This window comes from Syngnathus acus, chromosome 16 (genome assembly GCF_901709675.1).
Source record: "Syngnathus acus chromosome 16, fSynAcu1.2, whole genome shotgun sequence".
Lineage (NCBI taxonomy): Eukaryota > Metazoa > Chordata > Actinopteri > Syngnathiformes > Syngnathidae > Syngnathus > Syngnathus acus.
In genome coordinates this window covers 8,668,134-8,691,684 of record NC_051101.1, presented here as the reverse complement: position 1 = coordinate 8,691,684, position 23,551 = coordinate 8,668,134, and the positions used below count along the sequence as shown (strand labels likewise).

The 23,551-nt window shown below is 38.5% G+C and overlaps 1 protein-coding gene across 4 annotated transcripts in view; it reads left to right on the top strand.

Moving 5' to 3' along the window:
* The window catches only part of cdkal1 (CDK5 regulatory subunit associated protein 1-like 1), a 130,198-nt gene that overhangs the window by 74,729 nt on the left and 31,918 nt on the right, over positions 1–23,551 (top strand). For all 4 annotated transcript variants that reach the window (XM_037273761.1, XM_037273762.1, XM_037273759.1 and 1 more), the window contains 2 exons: positions 7,596–7,741; positions 20,296–20,476. In XM_037273761.1, coding sequence (XP_037129656.1) covers positions 7,596–7,741; positions 20,296–20,476 — 327 coding nt within the window. The remainder of the gene's footprint in view (positions 1–7,595; positions 7,742–20,295; positions 20,477–23,551) is intronic.

Sequence of the window (23,551 nt, the reverse complement as noted above, 5' to 3'; positions counted from 1 at the left end):
TATCTCAGTTGACTCTGAGCAAGAAGCAGGGTACATCCAGGCCACTGTTCTGCCGGTATTGTTACTATTTATTTCAAATTATTAGCTGTTCCTCATGATAATTTTATAATTTAAATCTACTTATTAATGATTATTTCCAGTTTTAGTAAAATGCAACTTTAAAAATTATTTTGAAATGATTAAGCTGATTGTCATCCTTGTAGCATTCTTTTCTACTTTGTGTATTCTATTTGGGCTATGATGACCAAAATTGCATTTGTCTTAAGATGTTTTGATGGTGTTTTCTACACAGGTTTACTTTTCCAGGGTCCCCCACCATATTTAGCCTATGAATATGTGATTGCTCATTTCTGAGAAGCAATTGTGCTTATCTTTTTGAAATTACAATCAATCTCTGAGGAAATGTTGAAGCGAAAATTAAAAAGGGAGAAAGAGATTACATGGAGGACTCAAACGGAGTTCTAACCTAGAAAAGAAAGACAAACTTGTAAAGTTGACACCCTACAGTATATGCATTTGAATCAAACAATTAAGACTGATAGGCTATCATAAACTAAAATGAGGACAGAACTACAGGAAAATGGGGATGAAGGCCCGGGGATAGATTTGAGGGGTAAAGAGGAGTGAGAACAGAGCTGTGGGATGTAGCAGTGGAGGTTGTAATTAACCAGGGGTTAATGGAGGTGGCTAATTGTCCCCCACATGTATAGGTAGGGTTTCTGCTTGGCTACATTACAATTAAAAACCACCCTCCTAATGATAGGGAATAACAATTAACTGATAATTAGAAATATGCTCGGATGACACACTATCTTAGTCTCTCTGTGTGTATTTTAATAATCATTTCATATGCTCGCAACCCGTTTATTGTTACTGTCCGTGCATCACATTGAATTATATATTTTTTCTTTTAATTCCTCAGCCAATTAACCTAAATAGAAAAAAGATGAGAGTCATCATCTTCAACTTATCTTTGCCTTTTGTTGCTCTTGTCCCCCATTTACCCTTTCTTCACTCAACTTCCACCCACACTTCACTTCTTGATTTGTTTCCTATCCACTTCCACAACCCTCTTTGCTGACCTACTTGTAAACGCCACGTTGATATCTAATTATTGGCACCAATGTCAACTTTTTGCTGAATTATATTTTTTGTTTGCTCCTTTTGAGCCTGCAGCAACCATAAACTATAAGGTTGTTAATTGGCGTAAAAAGTAAACCTGATAAAGATCCTTTTTTTAATTTCAAGGGAATATTAACCTCTCAAACGTAACCAGATTAGTATATCATTATTTGGTCGATATCGCCTATGTATCGAGTATTCTACTATTTCTATATTTTATTTCATTTCATTTATTTATTTGTTCGTTCATTTATTCATTCATTCATTCATTCTACATCACATTGCACATCCCTTTGGAGGCAGCTTTCTGTAATATGGCCGAGTTGAAGAGTGAAATGTACACAACACAATGAGCTGATTTCTCGTCTTTATGACAGACTTGCATCCTCTCTCCCTCTTAACTGTTTCCTGTAAAATTAATAAAAACATCTCCTTTTCCTACCTTTAAATTTGTACATTTCTTCTAATTGCGACAGTTTGTCCACTTTCTACGTGACAGTGGTAATCACAGCAATAAGAACGGTTTGATGATAAAGACCAAAAGTCGATGTAGTCATCAAATAGAGTGATGTCCAAATTACAGCCTGCTCCCTTTTCATTTTAAAAAGAACAGCGCTTATACTGTGAAACAGCATCATAGTAAATGGCCGTGATTGAAACTGAAAATGTTAAGTAACCTCTTCTCTTCTTTTGAAAAGTTCACCCCTCCAAGCACACTCGCTCACATTTTTCTCTGCCTTGTCTCCGCCTGACACCCAAGAACATGCAATTTCCTCTCATGCGCTGCCTTTTTCTTCTCTCTCTTTTTTTTTTTTCCTCCTGTCAGACATCCTCAATACCATTTGCTGATTGGAGCAGTTACAGGCAGAGTCGCCTCTCTCGGTCCTCTGCTCTCTGACGTTTTAGTTGATTGCATTCAGCAATCAGTATTTTCCTTTTTTCGTTTTAAGTAAAATGCCACATTTTTGTTCCTCGTTTTCTTCCATTTTGACACTTTCGGATTTTTTTTTTGCCATTCATCCAGCTGTCCATTGAGCCACCTGATAATGAATTGCTAAATGGCTGTCAGAGGTGCACCAGATTATCCTTTGATCGTGTAAGGTGTCTGTGCACGCATGCACACGATGCTACCTGTGCGGCTGCTTTTGCAAGCCCCGCGTGTGATTGAATTGAGCATGGTAGCAGCAAATGAGGTGTGAAAGTAGCCTCGTACGTTGCAGCAATCAGCCAGGCTGAGATGAATGAAATTGCTCTTGTCCATTAAACATCCTCCTCAAAGATCCTCGGAGTTTGACCAGAGAGCTATTAGATATGCTGTTCACACATTCCACACAGAGTGCTGTGCAGTAGTGGGCTCATGAATGACCATACAAGCTCAGAGGAATTTACTTTACATTTTATGCTTTATTCTAACAGAAATCTCGCAGTCCCATATGCCATGACATGGACTTTTAAAATGTTAAAATTGCATCATAAGAAAGTTTTTATTCCAATGTGATAGTAAGTCTCACACATGTGAACAAATACGGAATAATTCCCCACACCCATCTTTCACCTTCACACCGAGACTTGCGCACAAGCAAACTACATGAGCACACACTTAGATGCCAACACTTCACGACCATTTTCATTTTAATGAACCCTTTGGGGGCCTCTTCACATTAGCGGCTTAATGTTGCATTGTGTGAGGAACCGCCACACCAAATGAAGCCCCCACAGTCAAACTGTTCTCATACGTCTCGAAATTATGACCTCTGGCTTCTTTCATAGTCCTTTGTTTTCTGAATGATGGTAATCAATTTAAAGGGTTTCTGGAGACTATGCTTGCCATGGTTGTTGGAGATTGAAAATGTTGAGTTCTTTTCAGTATAATTAGAGAATTTAATGAGCAAAAACAACACCTTAAGAATGCATTCACCATTTAAGCCTTTCGCCTACCGTTTTAACAAACCACCGAATATCTTGTGCAGCTGTTTCCTGTCTATTTTGCTCCACCTCACTAAACACTGTAGATGAAGGCCGAGTTGTGCTTCATCTGCCTCAGCAATCCGACACAGGCACCTTTCTTCATTTTTTTAGAAAATGTTTTAATTGGGCCATTTTTATCCCTTCACTTGGCAGCATCTAGTTTTTTTTATCCTGCTGAGAGTGTTACTAAACTCATGGGTTGCACTTGAATTATCTTGGATTTCATGATACAAAGTGAAACAAATATGCTCACTTATGAAATGACCTTTAGTCTACCAAATCTCCGGTATCAATCTGTTTTTTTTTTTATCATCTAATAATTTCTTATCTCCACTGTATATTGTGTATACTGTGTAAAAGTGTATTGTGTACATACTGTCCATATTTCTTTTTAATTATATATATCTTTACTTTTTTAAATATTTTACCCCCTTCCCTGCATGCTTGTGTGCGTGTATGTTAAGTGTACTGCTGCTTACACAGGAGTTTCCCCATTGAGGGAATAATAAAGGACTATCTTATCTTATCTTATCTTATTATACAAATGTTTTTGTAATAATGATAGTAATTATATATTGTTGTCATTTTAAATCTATGAAGTAAAATAGACACCAACATACACCAATGCAAAACACACAAAGTACATAAATATGGATTCACTGTCATTGGTAGTCCTGAACCCGTTTTCCAAACAGCAGATGGTCTTATTCTGGTGAAATGAGTGTTCCAAAGTTAAATGAAACTGCAAATCATTGGTTTACACACAAACAACTTTAACATGCATGTATTCATTTGAGATCTGTAATATTTTGTAACCTGACATTTTTGTTGGACTTAAAAAGTCAAACTAACTGTGTGTTCTTCAAACAAAATGCATTTAAAAGTAATTAATATAGTTCCAATAAGGAGCCTGAGACATTACTGAAATGATTCTGTATGTATTTTTTTAATTACTTCCAAAACTGTTTTGCAAGCTGATTCAGATGCATAATAGAGTCACCTCAGTCACTATTAACGTGTGATGACAATGTCCCATTGATTTTCTTATTTGTACAATCCATGTATCGTAACCACACTGTGTGGTGCTGAATGCTGACGTTACCCTCATGGGAAAATTAAGTACGATCCTTGAGATGTATAATATCATAAGAAGCTCAGTTTCTCTTGGCTGCGGCTGAATGCACTTCCCACCAAGTGGGATTTGACGTACTATCCTGGGAACAGATATAGAATATGGTTCCCCTCAGACTCCCTTGGGTATACCCACTTAATACAACTTGTGGGTTTGTGTATAGGTGTCCAAATATATAAGGTGCACCAGTCAAGTTCCAGCGCTGTTGTCACAAAATAAATATTTCAACCCAAGCTACAAATAATAAATTTTCCCCTTCAGCATTGGCCAAATGATCAAAAAACACATTTACAAAGGGATCTCCTACGTCCTTCAAGATCTCTCATCTACCATAACATTCTTGGGGTGAGTCCATTCATATATAACTGGGTTCTGGACTTCCTGAACTAACAAACCACAGACTGCCTCTCTCTTTGTCACCCCCAAAATCTAGAAAATACATTTTATCTGTAATGTAAGCTTGCAGACAAGCACAGGAAGGCATTGGTTCAGAGAGCAACAGTCAAATCCCCAGAAGATAACTTTCTAAAGAAAACAAAAGACTGCAGTTTGTTTGTTTTTTATGAAATAGAGGATAGACGTATAAGTTAGTATGAGATCTTTCAACCTAGTGTTTTTCTACCCCCCCCCCTCCCTTTTTCCCTGCCTACCGTATACTGTCTGTTCCTTTCAGTGCTATCTGATTTTAAGGGGCTAGATATCAGATCCTTTGAGCTAAGGCAGTTAAGATAGAACCTTTCCGATTTGTGTGTTTATCAGAGCTGATATAGCGAAGATGAAAGGGTTTTGTGTCTCGCTCGCGTGAGCGAGAACGATAGGCTTCATGGGGCAGGGAGGGAAAAAGTGACACACTGTTATACCGATGTGAAACTGATAATCACAACTCATCCTCAAAGATGTACTTGTACCACAATTTAACGGAAAAAGATCATCAGCTCACGAGGTGATGTTTGAACGTGCTGTCGTTATCGCCACATCTTTTTCTCTGCGGACTCGCAAAAGTGTCCGTGAGCACTAAAAAGGCCTGCTCTCTGCAGGGATTGCTAACGACAGAGATTCATATCAGGATTGTGGATAATGATTGGAGGATGGGATGCAGACACACACGATAAATGGCTCATGTGAATGAAAATTCCTCCCCTTATGGATTAATCCTGCAGTTGCCTTCAGAGTCATCCAGGGTATCTTGACTGCAACATATTGCACTGCCTAATAATGTATGCCGCTTGCATACTAAAACAACACTACGATGAACATAGCCACGCAGAAACAAGGAGTTTACACGCATGGATCCAGTTTCTACCCTGGTATCCATTGCTGACCTCCAGACAGATGACTCTCCTCATCAAAATAATTGACAGCTCACTAAGCTCAGTTCACAAGTGCTAAAGGCGACAGTTTGGCTTCGTCCCAGTGTGCCTTCGTACTATGACCTGTACATGCTGATTACACTCACACTGGACATGCATGTCACACGAGCTCTGATGGTTTCTTTGACGTGTTCTATTTTTTTGATAACGTATTGTAAAATTTAGCATAGATTCAGAGCACACACTTCAATGTATGTCTGTTCTTTTGAAGTCACCCAAGTGACACTAGTATTATGATAAAAAATTATATATCCATATATAAGCTAGTGTTGAACAATTTTCAGGAATCTAAAAGCCATCTTTGAATTCATCCGGTGACCCTGTAATCAATCATTTTAACACGCCCACCACATACAAACCCCAATTTCAACAAAATTGGGCTTGAACATTTACAACAAAACAAAATTGAGCCGTACAAAGTTGAGCCGTTTGATCTTTAAATATCTCAGATGTATGAAGTGACAGAAGAGTTAGGAGTTAACTGTACGATAAAAATCATCTTGCAGACGAGAAGGATGAAATAACTCAAAGAAAACAAAAAAATTAAATAAAACACTGGGACACTTCCTGGCACTAAAACCTATAAATATGAAGTGAACACTTCAGCATTGATGTTTTGATGATGACAATTTGATGTCGCTGTCCAGTCAATCAAGACAGTACAGCGTTGTCAGCCTGAGAGATTGCATCATCACATATTTATATGTTCCTATACTAAATACAGAATATATATATTTAATAATAATAAAATGAGTTTATCAGCATACCTGGTTGATATTTAACATTGTCCAACTAGAAAATGTTTTTGCTATCCAGCAATAGTGTTTGCATTCCCACAGATCTTATTTCATGCAACCATTTGACAAAATGACATTGAGTAAATTCAACACGATTTTCTTTTCAAGGTGAGGCTTTTTTCCCATACATTATTTTTCTTACACGGAAATAACCGCAACCATATGTGCTACTTTACATATTCCAGTTTTTCATGAATTTCTTTTGGCTGTATATCCAATAGTTTCTTTTTCTGTTATCAGTTCATATTTTGGTCTAAAAGAAGGAAGAAAACTAATGTTAAGGTTGCTTGCAAGTAGATGGTCAGTCGCTCTTCTGACAATGTAAAACTTAGGTAAGACCAAAAAATTGTTAATAATCAAATCACTCTAAGCAGAGTAGTTTGGGAGCACTTTGAAATGAAATACTGATTGTCAGTTCTCCACACAGTACAAGAGCAAACATTATTTTATGATGTACTTGAATTGTTTTTCTTTAACCCACTCTCACACACATGCACAGACATACATATATTCTCTCACACTTGTAGCAAGCTGATTTCTGTCACCAATCAAGCAGCTTTTTTTCCCCATCCAAATTAATTCTTTCTAATTTGGAGCTTGCAGTGGTCAACCCCCTACGGTGCACTGTGACTGAGCTCTCTATGTCTGTGTGAGGACGTGTGCGCGCGTACGTGCGTGTACATGTGCGTTTGTCTGCGCATAAAGTAGGAACCTTCTTCAATAGGTCTTAATGAGAAGACGGACTGCAATCAGCACATTCTTGTAGGGAATCATTAAATCATTTTATTCTTCCCTCTCCTTTTCTCTCTCCCCTTCTTGTGGTGATTAACATGCTAATGATACCACCTTGATGATGTCCATCAGACAAATTTAACATCTGTGCCCTCTCCAGCCTTTTAGCTGTGGAAATTATGGTTCGAAAAAAAATTAATAGCCCTGAAAACTATCCTAATTAATATGGCATATTAAAAAGCATGTTATTTTAAACCGATTGTTTTTACAAAAAAACAACATACTGCAGTGACAGTCCCAAATCTTTTTGCGTTTGGTTTTACAAAAATGAACATTAGAAAATGAGGCGAAAAAATACTTTTCATCATCATAATTATTAGTCCCGGTAAACACATGAATACATTTGTGAGCCTCCTACTTTCTTGAATCTTTTGAAACATTTAACAAATGGTACCCTTCATTTCTCGTCTTTAGGAGATGGCGAAGATATTGAATCATCCGCGTGTCTATGCCTTCCTTCATGTTCCTGTGCAATCAGCCTCAGACAGCGTACTCATGGACATGAAGAGAGAGTATTGCATTGATGACTTCAGAAGAGTGGTTGACTTCTTGAAAGAGCGGTAAGTCAAGCTTTTGCCCTTTAGTGGACTCATGGTTTTGAAAGGAGACATCACCTTAATGATGATGTCTTCTTCCATCACTGTTGCTATTTAGTACACCTTTTAATAGTTATATTTAAATCCCGAAGACAAGATTTTCTGACTTTAATCAAATGTATCTTATAGTTTTCTTGTAGTACGGGTTGGAAATCTTTGTTCAGCATGACGCAATTCGTCACAGTGTCACCTCTAGGTTTGCAGGAGACTGCCCAGCAGTCATCAAGGGAATAAACCAAACATCATAAACAGAACTTAGGAGCAGCAGGGGTATAACTGCCTCAACATAAAACAAAAGCGAGAAGATCCTTAATATATTCAGAATAGTGTCTCATCTAACAGCGACATTTGCACACTCCGTACATCTTAGCACTCTCACAGGATTACACATACTTTATGCCATCTTATCTTCTCAAACTCTGCTCTTTTGTTCACACTACTTTACTCAGATTTGTTGTTCTTATGCCTGGAGTTAAGGTTCTTCCTTTCATTAGACAGTATTTCCCTTTGATAATGCTATTCTTAGCTGTTTCTGCTCTGCACGAGGCAATACAACCCCTGAATATTAATTTAGTTTTCAAAATGCGCAGTGACATCATTGACAACAATCTCCCCTCCAAATCTTCAGTCCCAATATATACCTCTAAAGCCATATCCCCCTTGGACAAACTAAACTATAATGCACATTGTATGTAAAAATAATCAGTTTGACCGTGATTGATTGTTGCTGTGCTTAAATATCAGCAAGATAATACGACATGAAGAGATTCATATGAAAATGGGTTTATGGCTTATATCTGGCTCAAATCTTTTCATATTACAGAGTGATTTGGGAGCACGTGTATATTATATGCAAGGATGTTATTGCTGTTGCCAGATGATAACCTCTTATCCTTAAGTAAGGCTTTCCCAGGAATTAAATGGCAAGCAAGCATGTTTTCAGATAAGCGGTGTATGAGGTATTTGTGCTTCAGCACGGTGTTTAGTTGAGAAATATGACAGTTATTCTGGCCGTTTGCTATTATCTTTTATCTAACTTATTCTGCCATTGCAGATTAAATACGTTAAGGCATTTATATCTTGCCCTAAGCAAGTGAAATCCATTTATTGCACAATTCAGTACATGTTTGTATCTATACAGTATAGAGGTAACTTGTAGGTCAACGTAAGTCAGCAGTTAAATACATGCGGAAAGGTACAGTAATGACACATAACATTGATATTCACATCATGGATCACTGCATTATATTATTAGTTTTTATCTTTTTGTTTATATTTATTTATTTTACACATTTGTGGATTGCTTAAATATTACGTATGTATTTGTACTTTTCCTACTTGTACTGTTGCACCATATAATACTTGGTTTGGTTTTAGTGGTTTTTGGTTTCATTTAGTAACTTGTCGTGTAAAAAGTCATCTTGACCCATCTGGTCTTTGTAGTTTAGATTACCAACCTCAAGTTTGAAACATTATTTGGTATTGGGATGTTAAACTCCAATGTTTGACTCTTTTACAGTCCCCATATTTCGCTTTAGAATTTGTCAGCTTTAGAGTTTCCTCCTGTGTCAGTGCTATGGCATGTTTTTCTCTTTTTCCGACCGTCTGTCAAGCCTGTCTTCTAAGTTTTTTAGGTGTCTGATTCGTCACGGTCTATCTTTCATTGGGGCTGAAGACTTAACGATTCAATTTTTTCTGCTCAGGACCGATGCCCCTTTAACATTGACTCTTGTCTCTGTGTGTTGATTTGTGTCTTAGGCGATTGTTTGGCCTAGTAGAGGTCTCCTCCACTGTCTCCAGTTGTCATTTTAGTGTTCCGATGAAATTCAACACAGTGACACTAATCCTAAGAGTCCGTGACAAATGTCTAAGGATACCCACACAAGCTTACCACACTCAGTGCATTTCATCATATGATCTTGTTTATACTGGTAGACTACTCTGCTGTGCGAGTCATCTTTGTGTGTGTGCATTAAATACAGAAATCCAAGTGTCTGGATAGTTTTTCTTCCAGATGTAGACTTGTTTAGAGGATCTAGAAAATATTAAAAATGCCAATCTGTTTGTGTGAATGTTTGAGTCATCAAGTGACTAATTCATTTGTCTTTTCACCAAGGTGTGCGCTGTCAAAGCTGACTACTCAAACTGAAAGGGGATTCTCTGAGTGTGCGTGAGTTTGTGTATGTGCTTGCGTGTGTAGGTTGACAGGTGCTTGGGTTAGGAGCCTCACAATTAGTGCTTTGTCAGACCAAAAGAACTTAACCACAAAGCAAGAGACAGACCAGCTCTTGTTCAGTGCAAGGTCAGGGTTTATCTACTTGACTCACACATGACAGGAGATAAATATATATATATATTTCTTTTCTGCTTCATGCCACCAACAGTGCGGAGGTCATGAAGGGTTAAATGCTTCTGGCCTCTCTAATCAGCAAAAACATGTAGACACACATCGGAGCTCCTTCCGTGACATCCTCAACAGTGGAATTCCATGGTAACTATAAGGCAGTAATGTAATAGGTTTTTGAAGTTATATTTTTAGATACTATTTAAAGACATTTTCATTCGGCATCCTAGCGGAAAAAAACATCTAACTGTGGAAATTACAAATAATGTGCGATAAGCCTTGGAAAATCCTTGAAAGTTGTGTAATAGCTGTGTGGAATAAAAAAAATAAGCAACAGACTTCCAAGCTCCAATGGTGTATCTCTAATCACTTTTACACATGCTATATTAGTGCAATATTGTTCTTCACAAGAAGCTTATTGTTAGTTTTTTGTTAACATTAATGCTTAATTAAACCACATTGTATTGGAAGCTTTTTCTTGTATAAAATAGAATGCATATTTACATTTGAGGGGTAGTTTTCAAGTCCATTGTTTTTGAAATGGATAATCACCCTCAGAAAAAGGCTGTTCAACTAAATGCTCTGCCCTTAACATAACCCATTTTTCAAATCTCATCAGAACAAGGAGCATGCATAATTCCCACTGTAAGTGGAATGATCATTCCATTATATTTGGTAATTTGTCATCATCAGACAACTTTTTTCACCGTTTTCTTCCCGCTTCTATCAATTAAAGTCAAATCATGAAGTGCAGGCTTTCAGTGACGATGTATGGAGAAAATCCTGTTATAGTGGAATAAAGCGGTTACACACTTTGTGAACATGGTCAGAAGATTCTCCACACTTATTTTGCAGTTTATTATATGATCCGAGCAGACCCCCCCCCCTCCCCCCCAACTACGTCCTTGGATTAAGCATGTCTGAACCACAGGGACCAATGATGAAACTCATGCAAGTGTCTGAGGGTTGATTGCTGCTGTCTGTGCACAGAGGAGGAGAGTCTGTCAGTTAGGTTGTAATGCATAACTGCAAGGCTAGTCGGCTGCTAGGGGCAGAAGTGGAAGGACTACCCATTATGTTACCAGAAAGGTATTGATGGAGGTGGTGGTGGTGGGCGATCTGTGGCTAAGGGCCTTCCAGGCATTCTTAAGTTCTTGTCAGCTTTGTGGATCGGTTTTCCAAGGGGTTGTTTGTTCCTGACCTCTGAAATCTCTGTCCACCTCAAGGCGTGGGGATTCTTCGATTAAGGCGACAACCTCACTTCACCTTGCTTTCTCATAGATGTTCACTACTGGCAGGTTCCGTATCAACCTCTTAGGATGAAAGGAAAGAGAAAAAAACACTTTACTTTCACATTTGATGTTTTTTAAGATGTATCCGATAGGTCAGCAGGTAATTAATATGTGAGGCTCAGTAGATGACTGGAACAATGACCCTTAACCTACGATGTGACCTGTGGGAACCTAGCCTTCCCTTTTCAATCTGCTAGTAGGGATTTAGTTACCAGTGCCTCTTTTTTTTTTTTTTTTTTTTACATCCGTTTTTAGTTTTATGTTGTTAAATGTTCCAAAGAAAAACATGATGATACATTTCATTTCATTTTAATAATTTGCAACCAATGTGCCTATACATGTCAGATTTAAGTAAATCCAAAGGATCCATTTATTTACCAGCATTTCTGCAGCATACTTTAAAGTTTGGATTATAAATTGACAAAATAAGCTTTAACACTTGTTTTCATTAAAAAAAAAAAAGTAATTTTCCCAATCACAGGCATGTCACGGTCGCGACTATGCTTAGCTGTTGTTGTTTTTTTATAAACATATTTTCTGTAAATTAATTTTTTGATTCATTTGAAACGTTATTTGACCCATTACATTTGCACATAGCTTGTTCACACACATTTATCATGCTGAAAAAGTGACAATAGCATTATTTTTCCTTCTGGCTGTGCTGTTTCCACATATTTTCTTAGAGTATGGTTTGCAATAACAATCCCCCCTGCCCCCCCCCCCCCAGGTTCTTGGCAAATTGTGAACAAAACTCTGACTACAATTGTGACAAAACAACTCAGACATTATTTCTCTCTTTCCTCATTTCCCATGTCACATTTGTAGGTACCAAATAGTAATCTGCTAAACACTATGTTATTTGTTTGCTGTGTAAAACTGTCTGCAGTCGATGCTGTTGACTGTTGATTGAAAGTGTTGATAAATGCTGCATGCGTGTGTATGTGTTTCTGTCTGCCAGTCTGTCTCTTGAGTCTAGTGACTGGCTCCAAACGGCTCCAAGATGGTTGTGTTTGTGTAGCGTCTGTGTGTGTTCATGTGTTAGTCATCTCTATTAGTCAGAGCGAGTGACAGGGTGATATCAAGCCTCCCTGTGTTTCAAGAGGACACAGGCAGTTGTAGCGTGACTGCTTTGAGTGCGTGTGTGTGTGTGTGTGTGTGTGCGCGTGGGCGTTGCTGATGACATGCCTTCATCGCTTTACTGGTCACACTCTTTCAGGTTTAAGGTATCAGATGAGGCTAATGTTTCACCGGCATAGCATGCAGGAGGGGTGTCACTCTCCCCGGGGGCCTGGAAAGAAAGCAACAAGTAAAAAAAAAAAAGCAGTGATAAGACAGGAAAGGGAAAAAAAATGGTACTATGTGGAGGGAAGGGAAGCGGGAAGCGAGAGGAACAAATACGTACTACGTAAGGCAAGTCTGGCCCGGTTTCACTGACGAGAATTCTCAGCAATTTGCTCCTCAATTATTTTACTGCCAAATGATCCAAGGAAATGTAAAGACAGACAGCCTTCATGTTCAGTGCACTCGCAGCTTCAACAAAGCTTTACCTTTCAATAAAACCGAGTTTTACTCCTCAGGAGAGTACTGTTCCCCCCCAAACCTGATGAATCCTCTTGTTTTCCTTTTTTTTTCATGACTTAGGTGTAAATGAAAATAACCGTTTTATGTTTTTATGCAAGGTCTCTGACGTGCCTGCTTACCCATCAAGTGTGAAATTCCATAATAAAAGCAGTCTATTTATCGGGGTATTTCTGCAAATACTGAATTATACTGCACATAAATAATTAACATAGCGACCTCCACACCAAATTTCACAAGAAATCGAGGTTGCTTAAAAAAAGACTCTATTGGTAATCAATCTTTGCTCATCTAGAACTTCATGTTTCGATCCAAAGTAGTTGGTTATTTTCACTAATGATTTCTTTTTTTATGTCTATAAACAGTATTTGGGAAAATGATTTTACACTTATATGGAAACTATTTTTTTTTTCTCGATTCAAAAATGATTCAATGGTGACAACTTTAATATTCTTATTATCATGTGTTGCGAAAGTACAGTCGTTACAAAAGTCATGTTTACATGTCAAAATGTTTGTCATATTGACACATCATTGCACTTTGCATTATTTATGTACACTCACAGAGTAGAGACTTAAAGCTTTAATTACCAGAAACAACTCATTCATTAAAGGACGTAATTGATTTTTCTCTTCTCAGACACCCATTACCTGTCTTTCCTGCTGTAAAGCGTTCACGTTCATATGGAGAGAGAGAGGGAGGGTGTAGAAAAACAGATATACTTAGTTATATTGTCACTCAGCTAAATGTTAGGAGTGTGAGTCTTCCGTGTACTCTCAGCTGAATGTTGAACAGAGTGCCATTTCATGAAGCAATTTTGAATCTTCATTTCCCCCATGACTAAGATACAAAATATACAAATGTATGTAGCACCAGCATGTCAACGCAATGTAAACAGGTAAATCATATTTAGTTGCTCATTTACCATCTGTACGTGCTCAAACATACCAGAACAGCTGATACATCTAACAACACTGCCATGTTTCACTTTGTGACTCACCCCTCCGGTCTCTCACTCTCATCATGTCAGTCACAGTTTGCGTGCGGGATTTCTGGCACGTGCTCGATAGGGTGACGCTCGTATTTTTTTGACCACTGAGGGTAGATTACAACTGACGGACAGCACTGTCTTCAGTTGCTTGCTTTTGTTTCTCTGCATTCTTTTACTCTGTTGTCAACAGGGGAGGGAACTGTGCCGCCAACGCGGTAAGCCTTCAGGTTAAGTTACGTCTAGTTGCTAAGCTGCTTAGGCCTTAGGAATGCACTCTTAACCCGTTCCATTTCAACACTTGAACTGTGAAGTTCATTTCAATCTATCGACATATCTGGTATCCATCTAGCCACCTATCCATTATCTTAATTTTGCTTATCTCGCTACTATCTTAGCTTATCTATCTTATCTAGGCTTTAATTTCTTCAGGGCTTTTATTAATACTACAGTTTGTGGTAGTCTTTCATTTAGATTTTTTTGCATCATATTTTTCCCTCACTGACAAAAGCTGAGTGAAATCGTCATACATTTCGTTTCCTTATTTGTCCTGTTATTTGTGTCTTATTGGATAACTGGCCAGGTCGAATCGGTGCAGCACTGCAAGCATGTCAATGAAGGTTTGATTGAGTTGAAACGAAGCGCAAAGCTGTCTGGCCGGCTGAATGATCGCTGCATACACGCATTGTCTGTCTGTCCGTTGGTCCTTTTGTCTTGGCTGTTCTCAGAAATCTATTCCATGCTTAATGAAGCATGCATGTTTCTGCATGTGCACTCAAGTTCAATTGAACTGCAGTTCTGCTCAGGGTCTTTTATTAAATGATAAAGTTTACTGATGACTCCAGTGGGAACATTTTTCATGTGGGCTCTCCCTTCCTTCCCTTGATCTTTACAAATGACTTACTGCACACAAGCGCAGAGGTTATTTTGCACTGCAGGTTTCCAGACAAATGGCTGGTGTTTACTCAAAGAAACTAGCCACAGTCAACATTCCTCTATCTGCACAGAATGTGGGTCATTTGTTTGCATAGGGAAGACATGCATTGATTTGTCTTCCAAAGTTATGATGAATTCTAGGTAAACAATATGCAATACTCTTACTGGGGTAATGTTTTCTGTCGGGGCGCAACTAACAATTATCTTAGCAATTTATTCATCTATCGGTTATTTTGTTGATTAATCAATGACTCAAAAAATACCCATGTTTGTTTCTGCTACCTCCATTCAAATTTCTTATTTTCATCAGTTCAATGTGGAACGAATCATCACCCTAAAATACATTCCATTAAATGCAGATGGGTGAATGATAAATGTACCGGGATATGTGGCAATCTCATTGGTGTGTTTTATTATTCATGAATATCATGTTATAATAAAGCCCAACAACTTTAAAAAAAGAATAGAACAATGTTAATAAAGTTGAGCAACATCAGGAATAAGGCTTGTGCTTACTGCACAGTCACCAACACAAACTGATGACTTCCATTAATGCCAAGAATTATTTATTTAGCCTTCTCATTCAATGTAATTGAGGCAGCATTGACGGCCTACTTTAAGTTGTATCATGTTATTTTACGTGTGTGGATTTGATCATATCTTCAAAAGATTTTTTTATTTGATTCTATAAATCGCAGAAAATGAACATACCGATTACCTTTGTCTACCTCTGTGTATTGTGTGATGTAAAAGGAATAAATACTGATAGATGATGTTTCCATTTTAAGAATTGTTTCTCTGGGCTTTGAAGGTTACATTCATCTTGCAAAAAAATCGGCACCAGTGTATTTTTAAAGCCTTTGAAGCATGGCCTAGAAATAGTGAGGCTCCACTAAATTGTAGCAGCATGTATCATATTATAGGGGTTGAGTGACTTCGGATTTTTTTGCAGTCAATGCTAAGATAGTGATAGTCAAGTGAATGCTGATAATGATTGTTGAGGTGATTTTGACTAATCGGTGATGTCATTATATATATTTTATTCTATTGTTAAATCACTGTGAGTGCTTTTGCCTCCAAACACAAGCTCACTCACTTACTCTCCCCGCTACAGTAAATTTGCATGTGGAGGCACTGCTTTGCAATAATTTGGTGTAGCAAATTTGGATTGTTACAAGAATTTTATTAGCTTATTGGCCTTGGCAGTCTCTGACACCATAAAGTTGTCAGTGATTTGGGATTTGCGAGTGGGGCCAGGAGACGGAATATTTTGAGTGACCCCACCAGTATATTTTCTGCCTTTTCATCATTACAGGAAGATTTCTGGTGTATTTACTGACAGCCGACGTGATGATTTAAAGCCGCTCATTAACATGCGTTAACAGTCAGCCTCAGCCAGCCAGCTGAAATTTGTATTCTAAGAATTCAAATTGTTCATGGTGGGCATTTTCGCATCACAGCATGAATAACGATGGAGAAACAGCCCTGTGGTTTTAACACTTCTCAAGCAAAGTGCACATTTTGGACATCACTTCTGTGTATAGCTGAATTGCATCAATTATAGTCAGCATGTACACTAGCAAATATTCTTTTAATGTCAGGCAAGGCAAGCAATTGGTGCCTTGTGATTCTTGATAAAGTATCACCATAACAGGAATAATCTTGCTGACATTAACATTTTTGTGAAGAATTTCTTTTTTTTTTTTTTGACTTGGTCAGTGCGATATAAAGGCACGTGTGGTGGCTATTACATATCTTCAATCCAGTCGATGACTACCCCTCGGGCCATTTTGCTGCTTCTTTTTTCACTATACTGTAGTTAATCCTTGAATGTATTTGAATGTGGACCAATTGGGTGTAATATGTCTTGTCTCCACCGTGGGATAGTAGGAAACGCAATTTCGATCTCTTTGTATGTCTTGACATGTGAAGAAATTGACAATGAAGCAGACTTAGACTTTAACACGTATGATTATGTCTTAGTATGTTTTTGTTTTTTTCCCCGGCGGTAACTCAAGGCTGCAATTTAACAAACCTCCAAACTGCACTCTTCAATGTCCACCTCTGACTCTATAGCAGCCTTGCAGTGTCATACATTAGCATTTCAGAAAAGCACACACAATACAGCACAGATGGGTAGCACGATCTCTTCTCAGCCAATGAATCTGTAAATATTTACCTTTCCAGATTGTCTCTTTCACTTCCACCCTTCCATCTCCTTCTTTGTTATACCTCCATGACATCCTTATATTTTTCTTTTCCTCTTTTTCTCTGAGTTTTTTTCTGTCCCAGTGGTCCTGTATTTATCTTATCATGGGGGACTGGCTCACAGGCTTCTGTTGAGTAAATATGCTTGCATCCGCATGCACACAGAGTGAATATATGATGAAGTGGTTGACTGAGTATATGGAAATGAATACACACACAAGAGCCTCAGCAAACAAAGAGTTGATAATAAATAAGCAGAAGACAATTTATTTAATGAGGCTTAATTCAGCCTTTTGTAGGCAGATGGACAATGATGGTGCGATTAACATTTCAATTAAACTGCTTTTATTTCCTTTGACCATGTTTTTCTGTCAATGCTAGCTCAAACTGGTGGCACTGGTACTGTATATTGATTTTCTTTAACGGCTCAATAATGCCTCTTCATTCGTGGAATTATTGTGAAGCAGTTATGAAAAATTATTTTCAAATTGGACATTATGACATTTAGAAAAAAAATAATATTTTAGGTTATATTAAATTACCTAAATTATGGCAGACAGTAAAAGAAAATGTATTTTTGCATCGTGAGTGTAATTTTCTTTCCACCTAAGTGTTGAAATCACACTAACAAAAGTGTCGTCCCTTATTCTGAGTTCCTTTGCCAGTTTTGCATTAATGGGAACATAGCACCATGTCGACATAATTGAAAGCAAACTGAAGCTGCAAAGTCATTTGGCACGTCTTGATTTCCACCCTTGTCTTGGTATCATTACTTCCATCCCTCTGTTTTTGCCACTCTTGTTTTGAAAGGTGAACAATAACAAGTTGCATTTTTCCCCATTTCATTTTAACAAGGAGTATAGAAATGTGGCCCTTGTTCATTACAATCTCACATCACACCTTTTGTCACCCTTAGATCTTGGAGAGACAAAGGTGTCAAAATCACAGTGTGTTATGTGTGTTTTTTCAGCTTCAACCTTATCCGCAAAAGTCAATTTGCACATATTTCCTACAGTATTCCATCTCCACGTGCTGCATTGCAGTTTGGCCGCATTTATTCATTTTTGTCCATCGATGGTGTGAAGACTCTTAGTAAACTAATGTCACACTTGCTGCAGAATGCAACCTCCCCCACCACGAAAGGCTTCAAACAGCAAATTAAATAAATCCCTTTGGAAAAAAAAAAAAAATAAGAAAAATCTGCATGTTTATTACTTAATTTTATTTACTTCCCCTCCCACTGAATAGAGCAGCTTGAAGCAATTTGCTCATACACTCCAGTGACAAGAACATTACACTACACAACAGTAAACAGTGCTAACTTATCATTTATTAATTTGTCATAATGCTTCCAAAATACCAATTGAGCTTTTAGTGCAAAATTTTATGGGTCCTACAAACCACATATAAAGCCATTAAAACTTCCATTTCTGTGGGTATATTGAAAATCCCCAAAATATCTTCACTTAAAATGTCCACAAAAAACTATGACAGATATTTTAGAGCCCCATATATCCTAATGCAGCATTTCCCCTTAAAATTACAACAAATGTTTTTTTTATTTATTTCTATTTCTATATGTATACTTTTTCACGATAAACTCAATACTTATAGAGACATTTTGACTAAATGTCAGACATGTATGCCTTAAGTTCCCGATTGTAAAACGGCCACAATACCATCACATTGCCATCACAAGTACTGATACCTTGAAAAAAGGCCGGGTATTGGCCCGATACGACACCTGGTATTGGTTCTCACCCATCCTTCATATCAATGTAATGTATACATAAATATTATAATTTTAGTGTCATTCATATTCACTTTTCCCTTCCACATTTGATTTTTCTTCCATTAGGGAAGTTATCAGTTAAGCCTAAAAGGTCAAGGATGATTGTGCCTGAAGGCCATTGGTTAATATTAATGACCATCAGCCAATTGGAACTCATCAATAGGTCAGGGGTTATCAGAGGGTTGCAGATGCAGGAAGTTAATGTCATCAAAGTGGATCAAGGAGGTCGAACATTACTTTTTTCAGTTTTGTTACGCAACATCTTTTTCTTGTTATATCTCCCCGTTTGTTATTTACTTGGGTGCTTGTTTTGTACATATCTCTCAATCAGGCTACATGTTTTTTTCCGAAAAGCCCTTCTTGGTGCCACCCAATCGTAACTGAGGTGAAAAAAAACTAGTGCGCTATAACCTCACGGCTCATAAAGGCGACCAGCTGCTTAGCACTTATGGGTTGAATACACAATACTCAACATTATAGCACCGTGTGTGTTTCGGAAACACACAAAAAGGGGGAAGGAGGATGACTGCAACACCTGCATGCATAGAGCTTCGCCTACAAGGTGCTGTACTAATGAAATAAGGGCTTTCAAAGCCATGTCAAGCTGTTGACTGACATTTAATTGTCATGTTGATTTTCGATGAGGTGATACGATCGGGACAACTCTGTCTATTCTCTTCTGAATGTTGTGTCAGATTTCTCTTATTGCTAATTTTTGCCCTTTTGTGGTAATTGACAGCTGGTTTAGCCATCAGGTACGAGGCCAAATGCCTCAGGGGTTGTAGCTAACCATTAAAACTGTATTGCAACATGTGAAAACGGCATACATTAAAACTGTAATGTCAAATATGGACTCGAGAGAGATGGTTGTTTAAGTTGCTGATGACCCGGCCATGATTTCCCTTCACAATCTGTCCCAACGTTTGCCGATACAAATGCAATACTCACAGCAAATCAATTCATTATTCCGCTTTCCCGGCTACAATTAATGCAGTGAGCACCCAGATCAATAATCAATTGCAACCAATTGGCTAAAGGTTTCCAAATCAGGTTTTGATTGTCTGAATGAGTCCATGGGGACGGGCCCTTCTGCAGAACATTTTCTAGTTTTTTGACGGTGGCAAAATGTCAAAAAATCACAAACCTCAGCATCATCTTTTACACATAAACCATTTTATCAAGCATCCTGACCTTTTCCTATCATAGGCAGTTATCTCCTGCAGTGTATGGGGGTATGCTGGAATAGATTTTTTTCGTCTCCTATTTCCTATCTTACAAACACTAGTTTGAAAATGTTCATGATCAGCCCTCCCATTGTATGTTGCGGTCATTAATTTAAACAGCACCGTCTCACACTCTTCGTCTCTGTCTTTCTCTCAGGGTCCCAGGTGTAACAATTGCGACAGATATAATCTGTGGCTTTCCTGGCGAGACAGAGGAAGACTTCAGAGAAACGATGGACTTGGTGAACTGTTATCGATTCCCCAGTCTCTTCATCAATCAGTTCTACCCCAGACCTGGGACACCAGCCGCCAAAATGGAGCAAGTGCCTCCACATGTGGTGAGTGCACACAAGGAGAGAAGACAGTCATTCATTTGGAAAATTCAAATGCTAAGTATTTTATCTTGACCTGTATGCATCACTGTAAATTCCAACAAATTTAACACACAATTTCAATTCAGCTGTAATCCAAACCTGAAGTGTTTTGAATTTTGTGATATGAGTGGCATGTTCCTTTTTTAGGTTAGACTTTTCCTCCTCGTATGTGCATGTACAGAGTTACACACTTCAAAAATTGTGCCTGGGTGGGTTAAGAGGAAACACATGCCTGCCTCTTGTCATTTAAAATCCCCAAATCCTGCTCCAGTTCTGTCTCTATAACTTCTATACAGACTCGAATATCACTAATCCTGAAAGCTATCAAAAGACAAACCCACATATATGCGCATAGTCATCATTTGAAGGTAGCAAGTATTAAAGCGTAAGTATAAGTGTTGAAGCCTGCTTGTGATTTCCAAATGTGCTGCAAGTGGAAACTAAGTGGATGGATTTACTTTGGATTAGCATATGCCATGACTGTAGGTGATGGGATGAGGCATATGTCTGTCAAGCACCTCTCAGAACGCCAACAGGTCTTACAGCTGTGATAAAATTCAGTACAATTTCTACCCAGCAACCCTTTAGAACAGTGGTTATCAAGCTAGAGTCCCCAGTGAATATAGCAAGCTAAATTTTCTCTCCGGAATATTTCCAATTTATCTGTAACAGTGGAACATATGGCAACTGCCCGCAACAAAATGTGGATAAATCAGACCACTTGGCATCTCTGGCATCTGCTGCCTCAAACCCAATCCCGATGACGTGCTATTTTTCTAGGAAATGAAATCCCCTTACTCCACATCTGGTTCTGCTTAAGCCATTTCCAAAAATGTTATTGTTAGAAAGCACACGGTGCAAGTTAATACTAATTGATTTGTGTGCCCTGCCCACGAGTAGCATGCATCATTCGATTGGCGGAATGTTAGAGAGACAACAGGTAGTCGTCATGTCAAGTCATATTCATATAGCAGAAAAGCGTCTCGATGGATGCATGAAGCTATTGTATTAATGAGACAGTTCCGGATTGCTCATATAATTGTGCTCCAAAACCCAACAGGTTCAACACAGACGCATGCCAGTGCTGCTTATTTTCTCCTTATAGAAGCTTCTTTGACCTTTTTTCTTGACCGTGACCCGTTATGCTACACCTTCCATGTTATGTTCCATCTTCCCGCACATTTGCACTCTCTCGCTCTTTACCATCAAAGTGTTGACACATCTCTTTCATGTGAAGCATCTTCATAAGTCATTCCCTTTGTCCCTCCCTTCACTTGATTCTCTGAGGAGACGCTGAGTGCGTCTTAGCGGGATCAATCCCCAGGCAACTGCACAGCCGCTCCGCTTCTTATCTTTTTCTACTCGCTTTTCTTTCTGTCGGATCGGTCTCATCCGACTCGTATTGTCAGAGGTGGGGATGTAAGCAGGCATCTTCTTGCACCCTTCTTCTATAGAACAAGACTGACAGACAATGAAAATATGTCTGAGCTCAAAGAAACCGTTTATAACAAATTAGACTTTTTCCAAACTTGATTTCAAATGCTTGCTTTTCAAGAATAGATCACCAAAACTTATCCAGATTTAAATACAACCTACTTTTTTCATAGCAATGGGCCACTGGCCAACCGCATGTTTAAATGAAATTTTATTAATTGTGTACTTACCGCTAACTATGTGACACGAATAAAAACATGATGTGAGTGTTACACCTGCTTTTGTAGGGCAAACCTGCAAAGGAACATTGCATCATTTGTCAGCATGCACCTGCTCTTAGGCACATTCACACACACACACAAACACACACACACACTTTGGTGACAGCTAGGCGACGTTGAGGCCGTGAAGGGTCAGTCATTAATAAAGTGGACCAGATGGTTTGTCGGGAACACTACTGTGCTGAATAGCCATGGGAGGGAGGGATGGATGGAGTAGTAGATGGAGTATAAAAGCGAGTAATAAAGAAATTGGAAATGGAATGAAAAGAATATTGGGGAATGAGCCATTGGGCTTTGGAGTGGCACTGTGCGCTTAGATAGTGTTCACCATCTTTGTTCATCTGTCAAATGTATTAGCTGGAAGTTCACATCAATTAGCTGTGGGGTCAGTGACAATTTGTATCCGCTTTGCATGATGAGTGCGCGAGCAAACTTATGTATGCCTTCTACATTCACACATTTTAACAGTAGATTGACCGTTTTTTTCATATAAATTTTTTATAAATCACCAGGTCCGAGAGCACCCTTTTGAAAACAAAAATAATTGCAGAAAATGAATATCAGACCAGTTCGGACACATGTCAAAACAAATATCCAAAAAGTGCTCACTTTTTTTATGTTTGGTTAGATGATTAGTTCTCTTATTGGCACTGCAAGAAAGAACTCAACAGAGGTTACGCGTAATCTATTCAGGGGACTGTTTTGTTTAACATTAACAACACATGAAAAGGCAACCGGTGATGAACTTGGATAAACACCAAAGGCTGATGTCTTAGGCCAGTGGTCTGAGCCAGCTAACTAATTAGGGAAGCAAAAAAAAACACACAAGACTTTGAGACGGTCCAGCTGTGAGGAGGTCCAGGTGCTTTGTGGTATAAGTTATTGCCTATTGTAGTCTGTGATATATGAGAAAAAGCCGCATGAAGCGTAGAGTCGAAGCAGATGGAAGGAAAATAAGACCACAGGGATGGAGACAGAGTCGGGAGCATGTAGAGAATATAAGGAAGTGAATGCTATTAGCTGGGATCTCCATAATCATCCCCAGGTGACCGGAACTTATCCTTGATAAATGGACTTGCTGAATGGAGTCTGCGTGTGTGTGTGTGTGTTGGGCTGTCTGTTTGAATGCCACAAAGAGTTTCCAGTGAGCAGCTGCCGAAGCGAGTGAGCGCACAAAAAAAAAGTGATGGTGAAAGAGATTAGTTGCTCTGTTGGGACTGTAGTTTTAATTTCCCTAGATTTTAATTGGTTAAGGACTCCATTACCCATGAGGCATTGGTACAGCTGCCCTAAAAGTAAAACAGCTGGCCAGCTACTAGTAGCA